The sequence below is a fragment of the Bison bison genome, unplaced genomic scaffold (assembly GCF_000754665.1).
Source record: "Bison bison bison isolate TAMUID 2011002044 unplaced genomic scaffold, Bison_UMD1.0 scf7180017864300, whole genome shotgun sequence".
Classification (NCBI taxonomy): Eukaryota; Metazoa; Chordata; class Mammalia; order Artiodactyla; family Bovidae; genus Bison; species Bison bison.
Window position 1 is genome coordinate 2310921 of NW_011494872.1, and position 21304 is coordinate 2332224.

Genomic DNA, 21304 nt, shown 5'->3' on the forward strand with positions numbered 1-21304 from the left:
CTATTGTTAGGTACTGGAAGGTAAGATAACTTCTTACATAAAATAAAAGAACATATGACTAAAGGGACACATGACCAACACCAGCTATTTATGTTTCTTATCAAGCAATTTAATTCTGCATTTATGTGCTCAGGTGTGAAAACATCAAATGTTTGTTAAACTTGTAGAAAAACTCACCCTTCCTCTATGCTCCATATTATGTGAGTTTTAACAAATCTAAAATAATCCTAACTAGTTAAACATTTTGCATAAACAATTGTCTTGCTAAAGAATACTATATAAAATGATGCTTAATTGTGGTTCTATATATACAATTATAGGACAATAATACTTACTTTAAAAGTTCTAGAAAAAGGACCATGTTTATTTAATAATTCCTCATATGACAGCAGTTCAGGGTGAAGGTATTTAAATGTTAGCTTTAATTTTCCATCTCTCACATGTATGTGTTGGGCAAAAAATTTCACAACTCCAAATTTATAGAATGTCTATAAAATTCTATTTTCAGATAATTTTTTCATGATTGCATGATTTATTTTTGAAAGCGATATGCTAAATAGTAATCCAAAAGAAAATGCATATATGTTAATATGTTCAGAAATGAGCTATTTACACAACTTTGTATGTGACCTAAAGTTAACATGAGTTATGATAATGTATTTAAAGTAGCATGGTAATTTTTATCATCAAATTGTCATATCTGGTAGCCTGACACTAACTGGCAGGATTCATTTCAATCAGAACTGGTTTTTATTTACATAGATGTAAAAACATAACATGCTCACGTGGTGGAAGCTGAATTTAATACTGTTGCTGGGGTAAAAACATAATTCCAATATCACTTGTCTCTAAAACTATTTTGCTATGTAAATATGTCATTCCTGTAATATTTCCAAAAATTGAAATGATAGCTTGTACTTGAGAGAATATGAACTAATTTGTTTCTAATACAATGAAAATTAATAGCTGTAGGAAATATTCTGGCATGGTGTTGACCCCTAGAACAAAGTCTCCCCTTATTTGGCAAATGCCAATAACAACCAGTGAGGACTATAAACCAAGGGTAATGGAATATGCATGGAATTATTTCTCCAACTAAAGATTTTCTCCTTTCCTATAAATTATCTGTTCTTCTCCTTTTGTATATAGACTTCTGCTACTCCTGTCAAGAAACAAAACAAAAAAGTTTGAAAGACTGTCATGTTAACATTTTTTTTTTATATTGGGGTAAAGAATAATTCGTCATTCTGACATGTCACAGTTTTCTTCACATGTGTAATTTGAAGGAAAGACTTTACACTCACTTTATACTACTGTATCTATTTATTTTCAAAATCTGTTAAAAGTTTAATAACTTTGACTTTTCATCAAGCATGATTCTTTAAAACTCCTATTTAACAATTAAATATTTTAATGGAAATACATTAAATGTATTTTGAGAAATGTAGCATCCTCAGGAGAAATTCATATTGATCATATAGTAGGGAAATTAGTCCTTGATGTGAAGGAAGCCCTGATAATAGGGCTGCCGTTTTCATAACTTATAATAAACATTCAGAAGCTCCTACAAAACCTATCACGTCAACTCTTGCTGTTTCTAAGTTACAGAAACAGAAGTGCTCTTTCAAATGTGAGACCTATATGAAAATTCGCTACCCATTGATGAAATTCACTCCATCGCCAGGGCATGTGGCTCTAATATCAATGAAAATGTAGCACAGTGTCACATTTCAGGGACAGTGATGTAGTTTTGTATTTTCTCAGAAACCAAGTTACTGCTAATTCCTTACTCAGGATGGAGTTAGGTTCATTTAATACTTTAAGGGGGTGTCAGGCTTGAAACATCTTAGGAATTATACTACATCTGTCTGGTAATTCTTTGTGCTGAAGAAAATCGAATTCTGTTGGTGTTTCATTATAAATATTTGAAAACAGTTAATCAATTTCTAATTTGCCAGAATTTCAATTAAGGTGCTTTGCTTTAGCAAAGTGCTGAATGACTAAAAATAAATCAATCAGGGAATAAAGTTCAAAATTTAGTGTACATTAAATTTATGAAATTATTGGTTCTCAGCTATACAAATACAAATAGATCTTTGTAAATTGTTAAGAGGTTGGGGTAAAAGGGTAAATTTAAGAAAGAAAAAAGAAGAGAGGATTAACAGAAATTACTACTGGACATTATTTTAAAAATTCATTGTAAGCTTTAGGCATATTAGAATCATGCAGAGTATTTACCTTTTACTTAACCCATAAAATTTAATATAAGCCAATTATTTGTTATTTTACCCTAAATATTTTTCCTGTATTATAGTCTCATGTTTTTAAAGATACCATATCTTTGATCTCACACTTATCAGTATAATTTATAATAATTTTATTTATGTAATATATAGTATCAATATATGCAGTGAAAGCAACTGTAACATATTTAAAAGTAAAGGGTTTTTTAATATTCAAATACATTGAAAGAGAAAAAGGAAAAGGATGCCTATGCAAACAAGAAAGGAATGTTAGAATATAATAATTCAACTATATACAAATTAAAAGCCATAGGAGAGCCTCTGAATCAGGCTGGAGTCATGTATACATTTCATTGGTGTCATAGGAAGAGCAAAGGGCATCTAAGTTCCAGCTAGGGAATGGAGGGCTGACCACCAAACAGGAAGTCTGCTAATGAAGAGAAAGTATCTCCCTTCTTCAGAGAGAGCCTCAGTTTTCATAAATCTGGTAAATGAGACAGCTGGACTAGAGAGGGTCATTTTTAGGTATTTTCAGATTCTGGAATCTCTCAATCAGGATACACCTACTTTTGATTCATTACGAAAACAAGTGGTAGTGGTGGTTTAGGGTGGTTTAGAGGCTAGGGCACTTCATCTTAGAGTTTTTTGATCACCTGATGAATGACTAGAGGCCCAGTTCAGAAAGGCTTTCAGGATTTTATGCTGATTCTTTATTAGAATCTTTCTTGTTTTCTGTACTGGCTCTACCTCTCTCTGTGGTTCAATCTGACCTCATCCTTTGACATGATGCTAAGAAATTAAGAAAGCATTTCCATCTTTGATTAAGCTTTTCTAGTTTAAAGATCCTTCCCAAATAAGCACATGCCACAGTGAAGGAAGAAATTCTAACTTAACCTGTTTTATAATGCTTACCGCATTTGTGTAAAGGAAAACAAAAATGATGATGATATCCATAAAGACAGACAAATAGCTGATTAAGTGATACTATCATAAAGTACAAACTGGAGGAAAAAACATGTGGAGAAGGAATCAGCAACTTTGGGCAACATCAAGATATTCTGCTTACTAATATTTCTCTCTCTCTTTTTTTTTGCCTTACTGATTTTGCTTTTTAAAATATTGTTTCAGACTCCTAGGGAGTTGGGCTCCACCAGATCACAGTGACCTTGAGCTTTGTCCAGCTGGAACCTTCTGCAGTTAAACTAAGACATAAAGTCATAAAATGATAAGACAATGTCCAACACACATGCCTGTATGGTGGGCTGGTAACAAATCTGATTTTGTTACCGCCTGTATATTTTTGTATTAGTTTCTGAATATCTGGCTACATAATGAACAACCTCACTATTTAAAAATGAGTAGGTTTTACTAGGTTCATACAACAAGCTAACAACATTAATTTAGTATAGCTTTTACTTAATTTTGAATTTCTAAAAGGTCATTACTTGTAAAAGGGCTCTAGATACCAAATTATAACACAGGGTATCCTGTAGTGTGCTTCTCTGGTGGCACTAGTGGTAAAGAGCTCACTTGCCAATGCAGGAGACATAAGAGTTGAGTTCGATTCCTGGGTCAGGAAGATCCCCTGAAGGAGGGCGTGGCAACCCACTCCAGTCAGTATTCTTGCCTGGAGAATCCCATGGACAGAGGAGCCTGGTGGACTGCAGTCCACAGGGTTGCAAAGAGTTGGACATGACTGAAACAACTTAGCACATCCTGTAGCTTTTGTAGTCTTTTAAAAAATATTTTAAAAATAAATCAGATAATATATTCAAAATTGCTTAATGAAGCATAAAACTCTTATTTTAATTAAAAATCATATTTTAATCAAAATTATCAGATACTATTTAGCAGTTTATAAACTCCTCAATGCATCCTTACAAAATAATTTTGAAATATAAGTTTTTATTATCTCTTAAAATTATGTGGATTTCAGTTTCTAAGAGTTTAAATCAGTTTTCTTACTAAAGACAGATCGATAAGAAATCTCACATCACACAATTTTCACTCACTGTGAAATGTCCATAGGAATTATCAACCACAAATAGTATATGACTATAAATTTACATCTTAATATTTAAAATAGAGTGTTGAATGAAATTCAAGAGATAAAATGGCTTCATTTACCTTACTGATGTGAATTTGACTACTGACAATCATTAAATGACTGTAACATCAAGCATTTTCTTTTTTCTAGAAAACATTTAATCCAAATTCATAAATGATACATTACTAAACTTCTATCTTGCACCCATGTTAAGAGGAGAGAAGCCATGATGCAAGGCCACCATCTGAAGCATAATTTCTCTCCTGTAACTTAAGGGCTCACTGGTCCTACCTGCTACCCACACTGTACTTTTTTTTTTGTTACCAGGGAAACTATTGGTCAGTTACTGGTTTTACCTTGGAATATTGCTCGCGATCAAGTTCTTGACTAGAACCAGACCCTGTTGTCTGCTTAAATCGATGCACTTTCATTTTCATCTGTCTCGTTCGCTCCTCCACTACTAAGCTTGCTGCAAAAACACACAACGGCAATCCGTTAAAACACTGAAGCACCTCTGGGGAACCGAATGGTTTAAGACTGCAATGCTTTTGATAATGATTTCAAGTAAAATCTCAAAATGACATGATTAACAAACAAAAGGCAGAAGATCAAATGCTAGCAACTAGGGCTCTAACAAAGAATGTGACTCAAATCACACAGGATGGGGGACACAAAGGTTAGTAACAAAAGCTAAGGACCCTGTGAGTTTATCGGAGATGAAATAATATCAATTCTTCATAAGTGATTATGTAAAATTGAGTTTGATTGTGAAAATATGCTCCCTATTGAATGAACTGGTTGCTTGTACAAATAAAGCGAACACATCACACAAAGCTCCACGTGTTTACTGAGACACATGCACACCAGGTAACATTGTCAGCTGAAGCAGGCTCCTAAAATCTCTTCTAACGGAAGAGCATCTGCTTTTCTGAGGCATTCTTATTAAATCCTTCATTTCTACCAACCGTTTTTCATGAATATTTGCCAATCTTAAAAACTGGACTTGCTAAAGGACAAGATTTATTTTCTATTTCTGAAAGCTCTGTCTGACCACAAAAACGAAATTCATACTTCTTGAAGATGTGATATAGAACTTTAGGTTTTTAATTTAAATTGTAAATAAAAGAGTGTATTCCAGTTAAGCCTTTATTAAGCGTCTAAGTAGTGTAGCAGGTGTGACTGTATAGATGTGAAGTACTGCCTTCAGTAAAGTACGAGCTATTTTAAGTCAGAATCTATCACAAGGAGCTTAAAGACCCTGTCTTTAATTTTTACATTCTTACAAATGAAAAAATAAGAGTACAGTTGTGTACATGTACCTGTGTTGTATGAGGACTATGTTTATGCTTTATAACTTATCTTTTGCCAATCTCTGCAACAAGTGCTAGAGTTTATTATTAAGTTGCTTACATACACATATATCTGAGCAAAACCCATTGTTTTGTAATGAATGTACTGGGGTTTCTGCCAAGAGGTTTTGTGATTTAAAGGAGAATGGGAATACTGATACATTTAATTGACCTGGTTGTCAATTTCCTATCTAACCAGGAGTTTATAAAGACACTTGCTAACAAATCTTTTCCACTGCAGTGATTAAACATGGCCTGTGATCCTTGATAAAAGACACTGACACTCATGGAAATTCAGTAAATATGTAGCTTTTGCTGTGTGTCCAAGTACAGACTAAGAGCCCATGAGATAAGTACATGGTGTGAAATGTATGGTAAATGTTTTAATTGTCTTTTCACACCAAGTTATTAGATGTTTTGCTTTGCTTAAAGTCAGTGTATTAGACAGATGATATCAACCCCTAATGACACAGTTACGTGAATGAAGCAGTCACAACACTTGCTTTGACTCATGGTTGTAAACGATACTATTGTGATTAAAGTGTGGCTCAATAAAGACCTTGGGAAGAGCAGTTTCTAAACGTGTTACTTACTTGACAATATGTAAGGAGTCATAGTAAGTATTACAAAGCAAACTGCTATGCAAGAGAATTAAAATTATTGAAAATGTGAGCTGTACTTATAGAAAGCCATATACCCAGTGAGAAAATGTACAGGAGTCTGCTGCCTGCCATCTGCCTGTGATGTGGGTAACGCCTAGGTCATCTGCTTTGGGCTTTGAGGAAGACAGATGAACTGTAAGCAGCTGTACTCTACAATTAACGCTTAAAACAAATCCAAGTAATCTCGACTTGTAATAAAAGCAGATTTAAATGATGTCAGCTTAATATTCTCAGCAATGACAGACATTTTAATAAATTTTTGACATTGGTTAGCCTATAGCTTTGTGACCTTCACATTTGGCATCATGTAATTCTTGGTGGGGAGCATTGAAAAGATTATTTCCCAAGAGCTACAGCCTAAAGCAGTCTGAAATAGTTCTGGTGACTGAACCTTGCCAGGAAAGCACCTCATCTCTTTAAATAAGAGACACAGAATTCCTGGGGTGGGCCTGAGAAACACACAGCAGGGTGGCCAAGAAGTCATGGAAAAATTAAGGAAGATGCTTCAGACTGAAGGTGATGTGTGATTAGCAAAGTACACGCAGGTTACAGTTGTCCCTTAGAGAAGACCAGGTTTTTCATCCCTAAGAATGAAGGATGGCTTTCCATCTAATACACCTGGAAGACCCTACAGACAGGCTGGTTTGTCATCAGCTACATATCTCCACGGAGAAGGTGATGGCACCCCACTCCAGTACTCTTGCCTGGAAAATCCCATGGACGGAGGAGCCTGGTAGGCTGCAGTCCATGGGGTCGCTAAGAGTCATACACGACTGAGCGACTTCACTTTCACTTTTCACTGCATTGGAGAAGGAAATGGCAACCCACTCCAGTGTTCTTGCCTGGAGAATCCCAGGGACAGGGGAGCCTAGTGGGCTGCCGTCTATGGGGTCACACAGAGTCGGACACGACTGAAGTGACTTAGCAGCAGCAGTATATCTCCAGCTATATTTCGTTTTTATTCTTTTCTAAAGGCAACTCCATCCAGACTAGCAATTCTGAAGGCTTTTCTAAAGTTTACAAAAAGAAATGAGATTTCCTTTCTTTCTTACTCTCATTTCTTTTTCTTTCCCTTTATTAAATGCAGTCTTATCCCCCGCCTCCCGCGCACCAGAGGAGGCTGTCTGTGTTGTATCGCTCTCAGGAGGACCTGCTGGTGGCAAGGGATGTCGGCCCTTCTGCTTTCAGAGGCAGGACAGGGCCACGGCGGATACCAAAGGCGAACTGCAGCAGCAGCGGCAGGATTTTTAACGACTTTAAAAAATACCAACAACAAACTGAGTCCTACAATGGTTCAATGACTTCACTCTGACCTCCCAAAAGTGATTAAGTGATTAATATACTATCTTTATTCCTAAAGAAGTTAAAGTTGACATCCTCTAAGCTGTCAAAGAAAGAAAATCTCCAAATAGTTTTCTTTTCAAAATCATGACTGGACACCCTTGACTCATCAGCAGTAATGTCGTTTCTATGTCCTCTGTGCTTGCTCTCGGATTCCAAGATCAGAAGTGAAATGCAAACAGCTTATTGTTCACCTATATAAAAAAGTCAGGTAATTACATGTAATTCACATTTTTAAAGAGTATTTCTCTTTATTTCCGGATGGTGTGCACATTAGTGTGTATTCTAAAATAATTCTTGATACAAGTCGTCATGTTGCAGTAAAATTGCTTTTCGTAAACATCAATGAAGAGGCTTCAGTGTGAATTGGGCAGTTCTTTAGCTTTTCTGGAGAAGGAAACGGCAACCCACTCCAGTATTCATGCCTGGAAAATCCCATGGACCGAGGAGCCTGATGGGCTACAATCCATGGGGTTGCAAAGAGTCAGACACGACTGAGCGACTTCTGTGTGTGTGTTAGCTTTTCTACATATTTTGTGTATTGTACATTTTATTTTTCAACTGTACGTTATGGAATGAAATGACATCGATTCTGGATTATTGATGTGTCAATCTAAATATGAAGAAAATTTATCAGCTAAAATAGAACATTTATCACAAATTGATAAAGAATACATGATTATTAATGTACATGATTTATAGAGAGAATAATATACTTGGTAATGATTAGAAATAAATCCTTGGAATGTGATTAACTCTTGAGTAAGCAGTTAAAAGTAAAATTAACCACAGCCCAGACAGCTCAAATATCTTACTTTGAAAAGAATGATTATTCATTATTAAATTTTTTATATTAACAATGTTAATGCTAATAGCAAAATTAAAATATGAAATAAAATATTTTCTAATTCTTCCATAAATCCTAGCATTAAATTTACATTTTGGGAGCACTCTGAATACTGGTAGCATTGGAAACTAACAAATCATCAAAATGCCAGTCACTATTCCTTTTTAAAAAGATTTTAAATTTGGAGAACATCTGGGTTTTAATTTTTTTTTAATTTCAATACTGCCACATACTAGAGAGTTAAATAACCTTGCTCATGTTTTACAACAAATGTAATTATCACATAATTTCACTTAGTATTTTAATGAAAATATAGCTTCAGTTATAATTCCCATAGAGTGATAGTAATATAATTCATTTCCCCTAGCCACTAGAGTATAATTAACACTGTAATTTTATATAGAAGCTTTTTTTAAAAAGCCAGAATTTTTCACTATGCTTTCTACAAGCTGACTGATGTGTCTGATGTTAAATAAATTATGTCTTTTAAAAAGCAGGTATTAATTTTCCTAAAAGATACTTATTGAATTTCATCTATTTTCTTTAGATCAACTTTAAACCCTCAGTTAATTTTAAACTCTGACATTTTTATCCAATGAATGTACTTATATCAAATATCAACTCAACATGTTAATGTATGGCAAAACCCATACAATATTGTAAAGTAATTATCCTCCAATTAAAATAAATAAATTTATATTTAAATAAAATAAAATTCTTAAAAAAAAAGGAAAGTTTAGAACTTTTCTTAGAGTTTAAGTTCTAATGAGGTGGATGAAACTGGAGCCTATTATACAGAGTGAAGTAAGCCAGAAAGAAAAACACCAATACAGTATACTAACCCATATATATGGAATTTAGAAAGATGGTAAGAGTAACCATGTATATGAGACAGCAAAAGAGACACTGATGTATAGAACAGTCTTTTGGACTCTGTGGGAGAGGGAGAGGGTGGGATGATTTGGGAGAATGGCATTGAAACATGTATAATATCATATATGAAACGAGTCGCCAGTCCAGGTTCAATGCATGATACTGGATGATTGGGGCTGGTGCACTGGGACGACCCAGAGGGATGGTATGCGGAGGGAGGAGGGAGGAGGGTTCAGGATGGGGAACACATGTATACCTGTGGTAGATTCATTTTGATATATGGCAAAAGTAATACAATATTGTAAAGTTAAAAAATAAAATAAAATTTAAAAAAAGAGTTTAAGTTAAAAAAAAACTTGTGAAATCATTTCTTGTCTTCTAAATTCAACAAGGATAACTGATTGGAACACAAAGGGTAAGATTTTCTAGAGTTTTTTTAATGGAAAATATTAGATATTATTAAAGGTAAAGACAGAGTAATATAATTACTTATATTTTCATGCTCCATGTTGTGCTGTGAATTCTTAATCCAGTATTATAGGTGATCTTGGGAGAAACTGTGAAGAAGCTGCAATCATTTGCAAATATTGCGTTTGGACCTATATGCACTTTTCTAGATCTATCCTTTCATAAGATTATTAAAGAGGCTTATGACTTAAAATAAAGCTAAAGAATCATTAATAAATCTTCCCTAATCCATCACTGAAAAATTTTGAAGGTATCACCTCTTCCGAAGAGAAATGCAGTTTTCAGGGAAACTCCTTTGACTTGGTAGACGTTCATGACCTGCTTTAAAACACTGTAAATATCATGGCCCTGTGTAATGTAAGATAATTATTATTTAAACATTAAATTTTCATAAATATATTTTACATATTATTCTTGAATTTACAATTATGTAAATAAAATTTTGTTCTGCTGTTCAAATTCCTTAAGTCTTTCACATTTCTCCCTGTGCATCTAGAAATTAACATGAATTTGCAATTTCAAACGTTTGTGTTTATAGGCGAAACAGACAATCCATAAAATTTATTGCTAAACCTACATTTTCAAGTATTCTAGGTGAAATACGAGTATAAAAGGGAATAGAGGTAATGAAAATTTCTGATTTATTAAATATATTAAAGTAAAAAGGTAATGGCACCCCACTCCAGTACTCTTGCCTGGAAAAATCTCATGAACGGAGGAGCCTGGCAGGCTGCAGTCCATGGGGTCGCTAAGAGTTGGACACGACTGAGCGACTTCACTTTCACTTTTCACTTTCATGCATTGGAGAAGGCAATGGCAACCCACTCCAGTATTCTTGCCAGGAGAATCCCAGGGATGGGGGAGCCTGGTGGGCTGCCATCTATGAGGTCGCACAGAGTCGGACACAACTGAAGCAACTTAGCAGCAAAAAGGTTATTGAGTATTTTTTTTTTATAACAAGATTAGCTAACACATGTGTGAAAAGTAAAACATGGTAACATTTGTACAGGATAACAACCTTGTCTAAAGCTTGCTACCACACTGTATGAAATTTTAGTGCCTTTGCATCAAAACGAGTTTGGCGACAGTGAAGCCCTGATCTGGGTCTAATGTGTCTCAAAGTGATGATAAATGACCCCAGGCCTGAAAGCTGTCAGAATTAAACATATGAATGAGATATCTGCAATGCCTGTTACTGACAGCCCTGAGGAAAGCCCTTCTCTGAAGCATTTATTTTTACAAATCACTCCTGGTGGGCACTCAAATACACTGAACAATGTAGCAGGAAATGTGGAGATTAGAAAGTAATAAAAGATGAAAAAAAATGAGCTGACTGAATCTGTAAACTTTGTAAGGTATACACAGCCTGAAGAGAAAGGAAGATGCTTTTATATTAGGAAATTCAAGACTGCAAAACTTATCCCTACACATGGATTTTTAGACTTTAGAGGAACGCAGACTGTTAAGATGTAGGAACCTTCTCCACACGCCTGGAAGCAATGGGGTAGCATGGTAAGAGCTCAGGACTCAAAAATACTTGGCAGAGATTAAACCCTCAGACACACACCGTTCATCAGTGTGAATTTATCAGTCCTGACATCTCACCTTTACGGAGTTTTCACTTGTAAAGAAAATGAAAACTCTAAGACATCACTTAGAGTAACTTCCTGCTGTTGTAGACTCTGACTCTGTACTGTCTCAATAAATTTTGATATTTTTCCAATATTTTTAAAAAATAGGAAGCTAACAACTTTGTCTCTTGCTCAACTAACGAATTTCCAGCATTTTTACTTTTTTTTTTTTGTTTGCCCGAATTTCCAGCATTTTTACTATTTTCTTTGTTTGCCAATTTACCAAAACCATAGAAATTAAGGGGCAAAAATTACCAGTTATATTTGGTTATTTTTTATCATTTTTTTAAAAGATAAAGCAGTCTTTTTACGTCTATCCTTATCTTTGGAGTCATACAAGCATAATAAACAACTTTGATACAATACCCACATACCCACTTCTCTTGCCTCAACATATAGAACATGTGTATCTAAAGAGTAAATATTTCAAATATTCTGACACTACAGCAATGCCCATATTCTGGGTCATTTTCCTAGAATAAAATGAATTTCAATTTGCAAGGGGAGAAATGTGCCCTTTCATGATTCTCTTGGATGTTAAGGATTATGCTACAGTAATATAAACAATAAAATAAAAGATACTGTCTATCCAGGATGAGAAAGATAAAATGTAACAAGTAAATAACACATGCAAAGTAAAAAGAACCATATCGCCTTTAAGAATTTGAAAAGAGGCTGTGTTTTGGCATAGAAAATTGAAATGGAATATTGATTTAGAGGAAATAGGTAACTTCCATGTATTATCACTTAAATCTCTTTTGTCTGCAGCCAAAACCCCAAGGTCATCTCTTGTTTTAGCTGATTTTCACTCAACTATCTAAAACAAAGTTCAGGATTTCCAGCCCCATGTATCACTTTCAGTGTCAAAATAGCCAAGCCCCAGAGTAACAGTGAAAATATTAATCTGATACTGGGCAGATGAGAAAGTCAAATGAAAAATCTGTCATTTGACCCTGCCCTTTTGTTACACAGGTTTAAATAGCTTTTTATGTGTATGTCTGTCTTGAGAGCAAACACTGTCCTCCTTACAAGGCACTGCATAGAACACAATCTTCGTGAGAGTAGTCCATGGACTTAAGGCTTCTCTGGGAACACAAAGGGTCATGCTGTTCATCCCCAGGATCTCTTAACATGTTTATCCATCATTTTTTGTTAATCCAATTACACTGGAGGCAACAGAATCTATCTTGAAAGGTTTGATGTGGCATAACTACTAAATTCAATGTCTCCTTTCTTTTTGCAAAAAGTGTTGACAGATTTTAAAGTTTAGAAAACAAAATTACAGTATTTAGGGGAAATACACAGCTTTAGAGGAGAAAACCCAAAAGGTCTATTCATGGCTAGACATCCACCTTTTACCTTCTCTTGCAGAATCAGGGAGGAAGGGGCAAAACTCTTCTCCCTCAAGGGTGCATTTCTGGCAAACTGACACCTGGTCAATTCAAGCGTTAAATACTTAAAACTTTACGAGTCTTTAATACTATTATAAAGCATCACATTTGAATCAGCAGAACAGAAAAAAATGGGTCCAAACCAAGAGTTCAGAACTACTGTACATGGACCACTTTCATATGTCCCTAAAGTTTAAAAAGAAGGCTAGAAGTGGGAGGAGGGTTCAGGATTGGGAGCACGTGTACACCCGTGGCGGATTCATGTTGATGTATGGCAAAACCAATACAATATTGTAAAGTAGTTAGCTTCCAATTAAAATAAATAAATTTAAATTAAAAAAGAAAAAAAGAAAGAAAAATAAAGACAGTAATCAAAAACAAACAAGAAAAGAAGGCTAGAATGACAAACATAGGTTTGTGATAAAAAGAGCAATGGACCAGTTTGATGCTTTAACTAACAGAGCTCTAAATGTTTATGACTAAATATTCATGAATATTCATCATAAGTGTTCAAGAAAAGCAAAGCCCTAGAAGATTAAATAACTTGAAATCTTTACACACAGTAACATCAAATGAATCTCACCTGGGTAATATGCACCTACTCAAAATGCAGTTAAGAAAAATGTGAATAAAGCCAAAATCCTTTTCTACATAATGACAGTTAAAATAATTCTGCCTCCATGGATTTACAAATAAATTAGTTTACTTATATTGGCAAAAGCCAAGAGACATGATTTTTCTCCTATAACATGTTTCAAAAGAAACTCCATAAACAATAAACAATATAACATAAAACCATTAAAATGATGTTTTTCACTTTTAATCTGAATTACATTTAATTCAGATTAATGCTAATAGTTCCATAAAGATTATAGGTTGAGTGCTTGCCATTCAAACTACTCTTGTCAACACTTCAAAAAGAAGAGACAGATAATTTATTGGAGCATTTTTCTAACAGAAGTTTAAAAATTCAGTTGACTACAGATAATCCTTAAATGGCCCTCATGACCTGCTTACAATAATTATTATATATTTTATTAGTTAAACAGGACCACAAAACAGATGCTAGCTCATTCCTTTTCAACCCTTTAGTTACTTGAACTGTAATTGCACTTCATTCTGTGGGTAAACTACACATTTCTTATGATAAAGGGAAGTTTACTTGTAGAAAAGACAGTATAATGGGTTTTGTTATTCCAAATTGCTTCCAAAAGGCAAACAGTTAATGCACTTTAGAGATCCTATCTTAAAGGCATATAAATTAGAAACTTATGATAATAACATTTTTTCTCACCTGAAGCCTTTTAATTTCTGGTTCTGATCTTCTTATAGCATTATTTCGATGCCCCCAAACTACATTCATGGGCTCTTTAAAACTGTCCAAGAAATGTAGCAGAGAGGGAAAAATTGGCTTACTTTGAGAAGGAATGATTTAAAATATGCCTATAAAACAGTCTGTGAATCCTAGAAAGACAGGGTACCTCAGCTTCCAACATACAAAGAGGAGGTGGGAAAGAGGTAAACAAGCTGTGTGAACGTTTCTATTTCCTCAGTTAACTTTTCAACGCTAGACCGCGTCGTCTTAGTCCGAATAGAGTGGTTTCCTTTTCTCAGGGTGCAGGGTTCATTTGAAGAGCAAGCCAAGGATTGGAAGATTTGGCTGAGAGACATAAAAATGGGTCACCGGGGGCGGCAGGGCCCCTGAGTGGGCCTCCTCCACAGGAAGGGGAGGTGACCGCGACCCAAGGGAGTGGCCAGGACGCGGGCTGCGGCTTCGCGGTCCAGCTCTGTCCTGCAGCAGCTCTGCTCTTCCGGGCATCCTCTGCCCTCTTTCTAAAAGAGGAATCACTACACCTTCCTTCAGCTTGTCCTGGGTCATTACCCTGATTATGCAGTGTCACCCCTCAGTGGGTGCTTGGTCAGTGCTGAATGTGGGAGAGGCGGCCGAGCAAAGTGGTTCAGCACAAGGGCCCCAAAGTGAGGCTCAAGCCCCGATTCCTGGCCAAGCACTTCCCCAATGAGCAGCTGACCTGGGGTCTGGCTCTGCATCTCTCTATGCTATATTTCCCTCAGTTGATAAATGAGGATATGGATAGTTATGTCTCAAGTTGGGGCAGAAATATGATGAGATGAAGAGATGACCCTGTTAGTCAAGACACTGACCTAGAGGAAGTGCCCTATAATCTCTAACTCATATTAAAAACGTTCAGTATATTATACCTCTCTGGATGTGTTTTACAAAATACGCTTGAAAATTATATACTGGTCCCCTACGTCCCCTTTGGGTAGGGTGACCTGGTGATCTTGCCCAGAGCTTTCCTGGTTTTAACACTGAAAATCTTGTGTCTTATGAAACCTCATAAATCCTGGACAAACTGGAAACATCTTACAAATTTGTCTGCAATTCATCAAAAGCCACCTCTCACTAGGGGTCCTATAAGCCTGCAGGCTGTTACCTCCTGTAGTTAAGGCAGTACCTAACACTCAGGGAGCACTCAGGATAACCTAATTCTAAATATAGTCGACCTCAGAAAGGTCAGCTCACAGCAGCAGGGTTTCTATGCAAAATAAAACGTTTTCTTTCCTATGGGGCAGGTGAACCTACAATCTGACTCAAAAGAAATTTCTTGAATTTGCTTATATCTTTTCCAGGTTGCCCACGCTTTTCATGGCTAAGCTGTGGCTCCCTTAAATCCCAGGAGAGAAATGCAGTATCCTGGACTGCTCTCTGCCTTACTGGTTGCATTTGGAAACAAGTCGCTTCGATTGTTTTCAGTCACATGGTACATCTCATGAAACTTATCTACATCCCATGTCCCAGGAAGACTTGGAAGAATGATGACACACCTTAGTTAGGACAAAAACGACCTTGTTAAAATGTAACCACCTGACATGCTCTGTAGTGAGGCTGCAGAGGTCCATACTTCCTACACTTGAAGTTGTACAACCCATGAATTTTGCATTGTTTCGATTAGCAAATTAAAGCTTTGGCTAGTAATAATATAGGGGAAGAGTTCTCCAACTGAACAATTATTATACTTATTTTCGGCTAAACGAATGAGGTCATTGACCCATCTCCAATATAACATCTTTTAGCATACTAAAATTTATCTTGCAAGTCTAAATAAATTCTTCTGAATGTAAGCACAAATGCATTGGCCATACCACTGAACCTAAATTTGTGTTTCTGATACCTGAATTAAAAATGCAAGATGGCCAGAAATCTATGAAAAATCTAGGGACCAAAGCCTAGCATCTCATAACATCTTGATCTGAATAACATTTTATTTTTATTAATATCTATTCATTGTGTAGTATTTCAGACACTTTGTCAGAATATGTATTATGTGCTAGAATATAAATAAATTTTCATAAACTCAAACTAATATAAGTACTTGAATATTACCTCCATTTTCAATCTATGACATTGAGAGATATAACACATACTTCACTGTACTCAAAGTTAGGAGTAAACTTGGGATTTGTGCCTATTAAAATAGAATGCAATCAAGTATAGAGGAAGGAGGTCCAAAGTGGGAGATGGGCTTGTAATCTATGTCACATCACCAGGGTGGATGGGTAAATCTCTGAACCTCTCTCAATCTGAGCTTTATCTTTCATAAAAGGTCCTCTCAGGACTAACTTTTAGAGTTACTGGGAACAATAATTACATCATCAAGCTACAAATAGGGAGCAAAGGTACTTTTGTTAAATTATATAATCTTTTAGCATTGCTAATATTATTTCTTTAAGCTGAAATCTCATATTCAAATATTTAACTATCAAGCTAATAGTCACATCTAATAAGATGGCACGTGAGAGTGGGTTGACGTCTGCATCTACATGAGATTCAAGTACAAAGACCAAATATCACATGTGATTCGAAGGGCAGGGCAGGTCAGCAAGGTGGCAAAACAGCAGGATAAATGGTTTCCCTCCAGTGTCCCTCAAGAAGGAAGAACTGATGGATGTTCTAACCCTCCTGGGGCCAAGAGGAGCAGGAATTCTGGCAGCCACTTTCCAATGCATGACTGCAGGGGCCAAATATTCCATAAGGTTAGAAGGAAAACCTAGGGATTTTCTACTCCTTTGCATCATAGACAGTAACCATTGAACCCTGTATCTATGAGTGCAAGGGAATGCAAAAAACATAAAATAAATATGCTACTCATTTCTAAAGAGAACTGCTTTCTAGTTGTCAGTATCGAAAATTAAATTTTGAAGCAAAGCTACTTTTAATTTTAATCCTCTCTTCTTTGATGTGAACTGCTCACAATACAAAACAATTGACACCAAATGCCCTACAAAATCAATGCAGGCAAAAAAGCTATCCATTAAATAATGTAGCTCATACATAACTCATATACTATGAGAGAAAAGAAACAATATTCAATTGTTAAAAAGTTACGTTAATATTTACCTTTTGTGGATGAGTTATATTTTTCTTGTTCTTCAATGAATTAAATGCACATAATGATGGAAACAAAAGAAAGAAATCAGCAAATTTATAGTTAGACATGGAAATGTGAATCAACACAATGGCATGAATAATAAAAATATGTAACATATAATGTGATATGACAAACTTTAATGACAAACCATGAAGAAGTCTCAAACATGGCACTAAAATCAATCAAAGAAAGAATGAATGCAACAATTTAAAGATTTTAAATAAAAGCATAAACATTGGGAAATTAATATATTTAGAATTTGAAAAAGTATATTTTGTGTTACTTTTCTTGCCTTTGAAGAATTGCACAATATTTCAGCACCGACTTAACTAAGACATTTTAATCTTAATATATCGTGACAGTTTATTATAAATGTACTTAAAAGCATATTTAATATTCCAAAACTAACAATTTAATTTCAAAAATGATAGCCTTTCAGATAATTTAAAATATTATATAATAAATAAAAACATAAATTCCATTTTTTGGTAGGTCGTAGGCATTTTCTTTTCACTGTGGAAAGTATTCTAGAACATTTTCCACCTGGAAAAAAATATATTCTACTTCAAGTAATCCTTTCCTCCTTCTCAAATTAATTATATTAAACTATTTCAAAGTGAAATGTTCTCTGGAGATTATATTTCTCACACATTTCTTATGCATTTATCTACCTCCTTGTTGGCACACCCATTACTGAGAAACAATGGCCTATCTAGATATTTTGAAGGGGTGTGCCATTAATGTTAGGTACCAGAATAGCAGAACAATAACAACAACAACAAAATAATTGGCACATTGTGTCAGTTTATGAGTGATCTTTAAATAGGTCTTCTTAAAAAAAAAAAAAAAAAAACCTATGCTGCACACACACATACAAAATCACTTGGTTGGCTTCAGAAAACCATCCATTTTAATGCAACTGATTATCTTGCTTTTCTGTCTCACACTGCCTTGGGTTACATTGGAATACAACATTGGAATATACCCAGAGTTTCCTGAAAGCCTCTGCTCTCAATTATCACATACCTTTAGAGTTACCTAAATGTTAAGGCTACTTTTTCAGGTACTTTATCTCAAAATCTGTATCATAACCACAACTGTGCTTCCTCCCTAACTGTAACATAATCAGATTCCATGTAGAAAATAGGCTAGCATTCCTAATTTTTAAAAGAAATTTTAAAATACATTTTTAGAAGTTTAAGTAAATGTGTTTTTTCACATGATGTTAGCCATATATATATATATACAGTTTTCATTGTACAAAGAGAGAATGGTAGAACTGAATTACAATGAAGAAAATAAACATCCAAGCAATCTACAGATCCTAAACACAATAATGCAGATAATTATATCCAGAAATTATGCATGAATATAATTATAAGTTCATCAAGAAGTTATAGCACTATTCAGGAATCTAAATCATTTGAAATATTCACTCTTACCAACCAATTGTCAACTCAGTTCTTTTAATAAAATACAATTATACTTTGTTAAAATTTTTTTTTAAGTAAAAATAAACATAAAATGAGACTGGAAAGAAGGAAGTCAAATACGGTAGGGCCTTCATTGATTGTAAATAAACTGCATTTGGCATTAGTCTTCACAGAACACAGATGTAAATTTTAACATATAATATTAAAGAAAAAAATGACATGATTATATCACCTTAAGAACATCAATGAACTCCATATTCAGTAAAATGAGCTAAATTCTATTGAGCCCATGAATAAAATTAGATGTTGATTTTTAAAAACATATTCTAGGAAATACAAAGATGTCATGTGAACTCTTCAGTTTGAAATAGATCCATAATAAGACGAAGGTGGGCAGTATCATCATTTACCAATGTCCTGAAGCACACAGTAACATCATATAGTAAATCAGATCCATTTTAATTATAGAATACACAGATAAAATAGTACATGCTTGTTATATTTTTAAAAGGTTGTATCTATACGACTCTTGATGAGCTTTAGGAACCTCAAATAGCAAGTGGCTAGGAATATATTTGTGATATTAACTATCAAAATAACTCCACCAATTTCATTCTCAGTCAGTCCTTTCTTCCCACCTCAATTCAATCCTTACAAATTGGTGATTTCTCTGAAAGACAACTGTGAATATGAATATCATAAAGCAGTAATGTTGACTGAAATTAACAACCAAACATGAGTTTAAAAAAAAAACACAAAGTCTAGCATACATTCCATCTTATTTTGTAGAAGCAAGTCTTATTTCTATAGATTAATAAAACTATAATCTCACTATATGAGAGTTATATTCAATACCCTCATATGCTTTTGAATCTTAAGTGTTTTAGCAACTGGAGGAAATGCAAAGAATTTTAGGAACACATGATTTTTGGATATCAATCTTTAGCACACTATGGCCAGTAGTGAGTTTGCGGCTAGCTGAACACCAGAACCTGTAGTTCTTTTGGTTGTGCAACAGGAGTCCGTGACTGGGTAATTTAAACAAACACCACATTTTTTAAGATAAATTTTAAGACAATTTCATTTAGACTATCACTAATTACAGCCTTAATAACGATAATTATGAATTATCTTCCCAAAATGTTCCCAAATAAGAGAAAGTTTGTTAAAGACATGAATTGAGAATTCCCATGAATTAATTGCTATTTTAGAAAAGAAAGTCAGAGTTTCACATAGCCTTTTATTTTTCTGATTAGCTAAATGAATAATGTTATAATGACCCTGAATATTAAAGCATGGCATATCAACAGGACGCATGATTTTTAAAAAAGAATACAAATTCAGAATTTATTGTAGCAACATTTTTCTGTCAATAAGATGACACTTCTTAAAATCTACACTAATTTTCTTATAACCAAGTATTCTGTGTACAAACTGTCATATCAGTCTTTGCAAACACATATTTATCTTTTTTGACCACTAATATTTCAATGATACATTCAGCAAAGTGCTTTGAGTGAGTAGAACACATATTCAGCAATATAGAAGGAAATATACAAGTTTTACATCAACAACAACCAACACTGTTGAAAAAAATATTCAAAATGTTAACCTTTCAGTTTTTCACAGGGATGAAGATTTTTAATACATGTTTTAAATATAAGTCCACTGTATTCACATTACAACCCCAAATTAAACATTATTTCACTAATTTGTTTAAGAAATTTATGATAACATTTACTGATAACATATCATTTCACTTACTGAGAAATGGGAAGGCACTTTGAGTCACATGAAGAAATCTGACTCTTTCAACTGTGTTTAACTCTTGGCCAGGTAGCTTAGTGAATTTAATTTCCAGGAAAATATATCCCCCATTCCCACCCCCTTTCTATCTAGAAGATAAAAACAATGGGTATATGCTTAAAATAAGGGAAATTTAAGTGATGTTAACTGTTTAAAAACACTAAAATGTGTTTTCTAAGTCAGTTTTTCATCATCAGACATATGAAAAATACGAGCTATTGCAAGTAAGTTAAAATGAAAAAACACTAGCAAAGCCTTTAATACGATTGTTTCATTTAAAAATATTTTAAAAATAAGGTTAAATAAGTCTTCCTTTAACACCAAAAATACCGTATTGTACTGAGGTCTTTAAAGTTTTATTTTTTTTCCTTGGTACCGTTGGAAGAAGTATCTCTAAGGGCTCGTTTTTTTCTTTTAACCGACCATCTAAAATTTATTCATTCACTCACTTAGCAAAAACAGCACAGAGGCACCAATTGTTATAACCAGGTGCTGGGAATAAAGATCTAGGTAACTTGAGTTCTTAGGATTCATCCGACTACATGCAACCAGAATATGATTCTGTTAACAGAAGGCATATATAAAGAGGGGTTTCTCGAACCCAGGCTTTTGGCCAGGCTCCCTCTGTGGATACCTTGTTCTATGCTGCCGCTTCGCACGGGCACCTGCGGGAGCTGCCTGCCCCTGCGGCTGCTGAAGGCGGCGTCCATGGGCGGGGACCGGGTGGGGCTCACCTGCCGGGGGGGCCTGCGGGGGGGGGCC

General features: G+C 34.8%; 1 protein-coding gene across 3 annotated transcripts in view; it reads right to left on the bottom strand.

The window, feature by feature from the left end:
* Positions 1-21304, bottom strand: part of RIMS1 (regulating synaptic membrane exocytosis 1) — a 182409-nt gene that overhangs the window by 105214 nt on the left and 55891 nt on the right. For 2 of the 3 annotated variants that reach the window (XM_010851270.1, XM_010851272.1), the window contains one exon: positions 21177-21289. In XM_010851270.1, coding sequence (XP_010849572.1) covers positions 21177-21289 — 113 coding nt within the window. Of the gene's footprint in view, positions 1-4646; positions 4760-21176; positions 21290-21304 lie in introns of all 3 variants that reach the window. The other variant, XM_010851269.1, reaches the window with a different exon arrangement.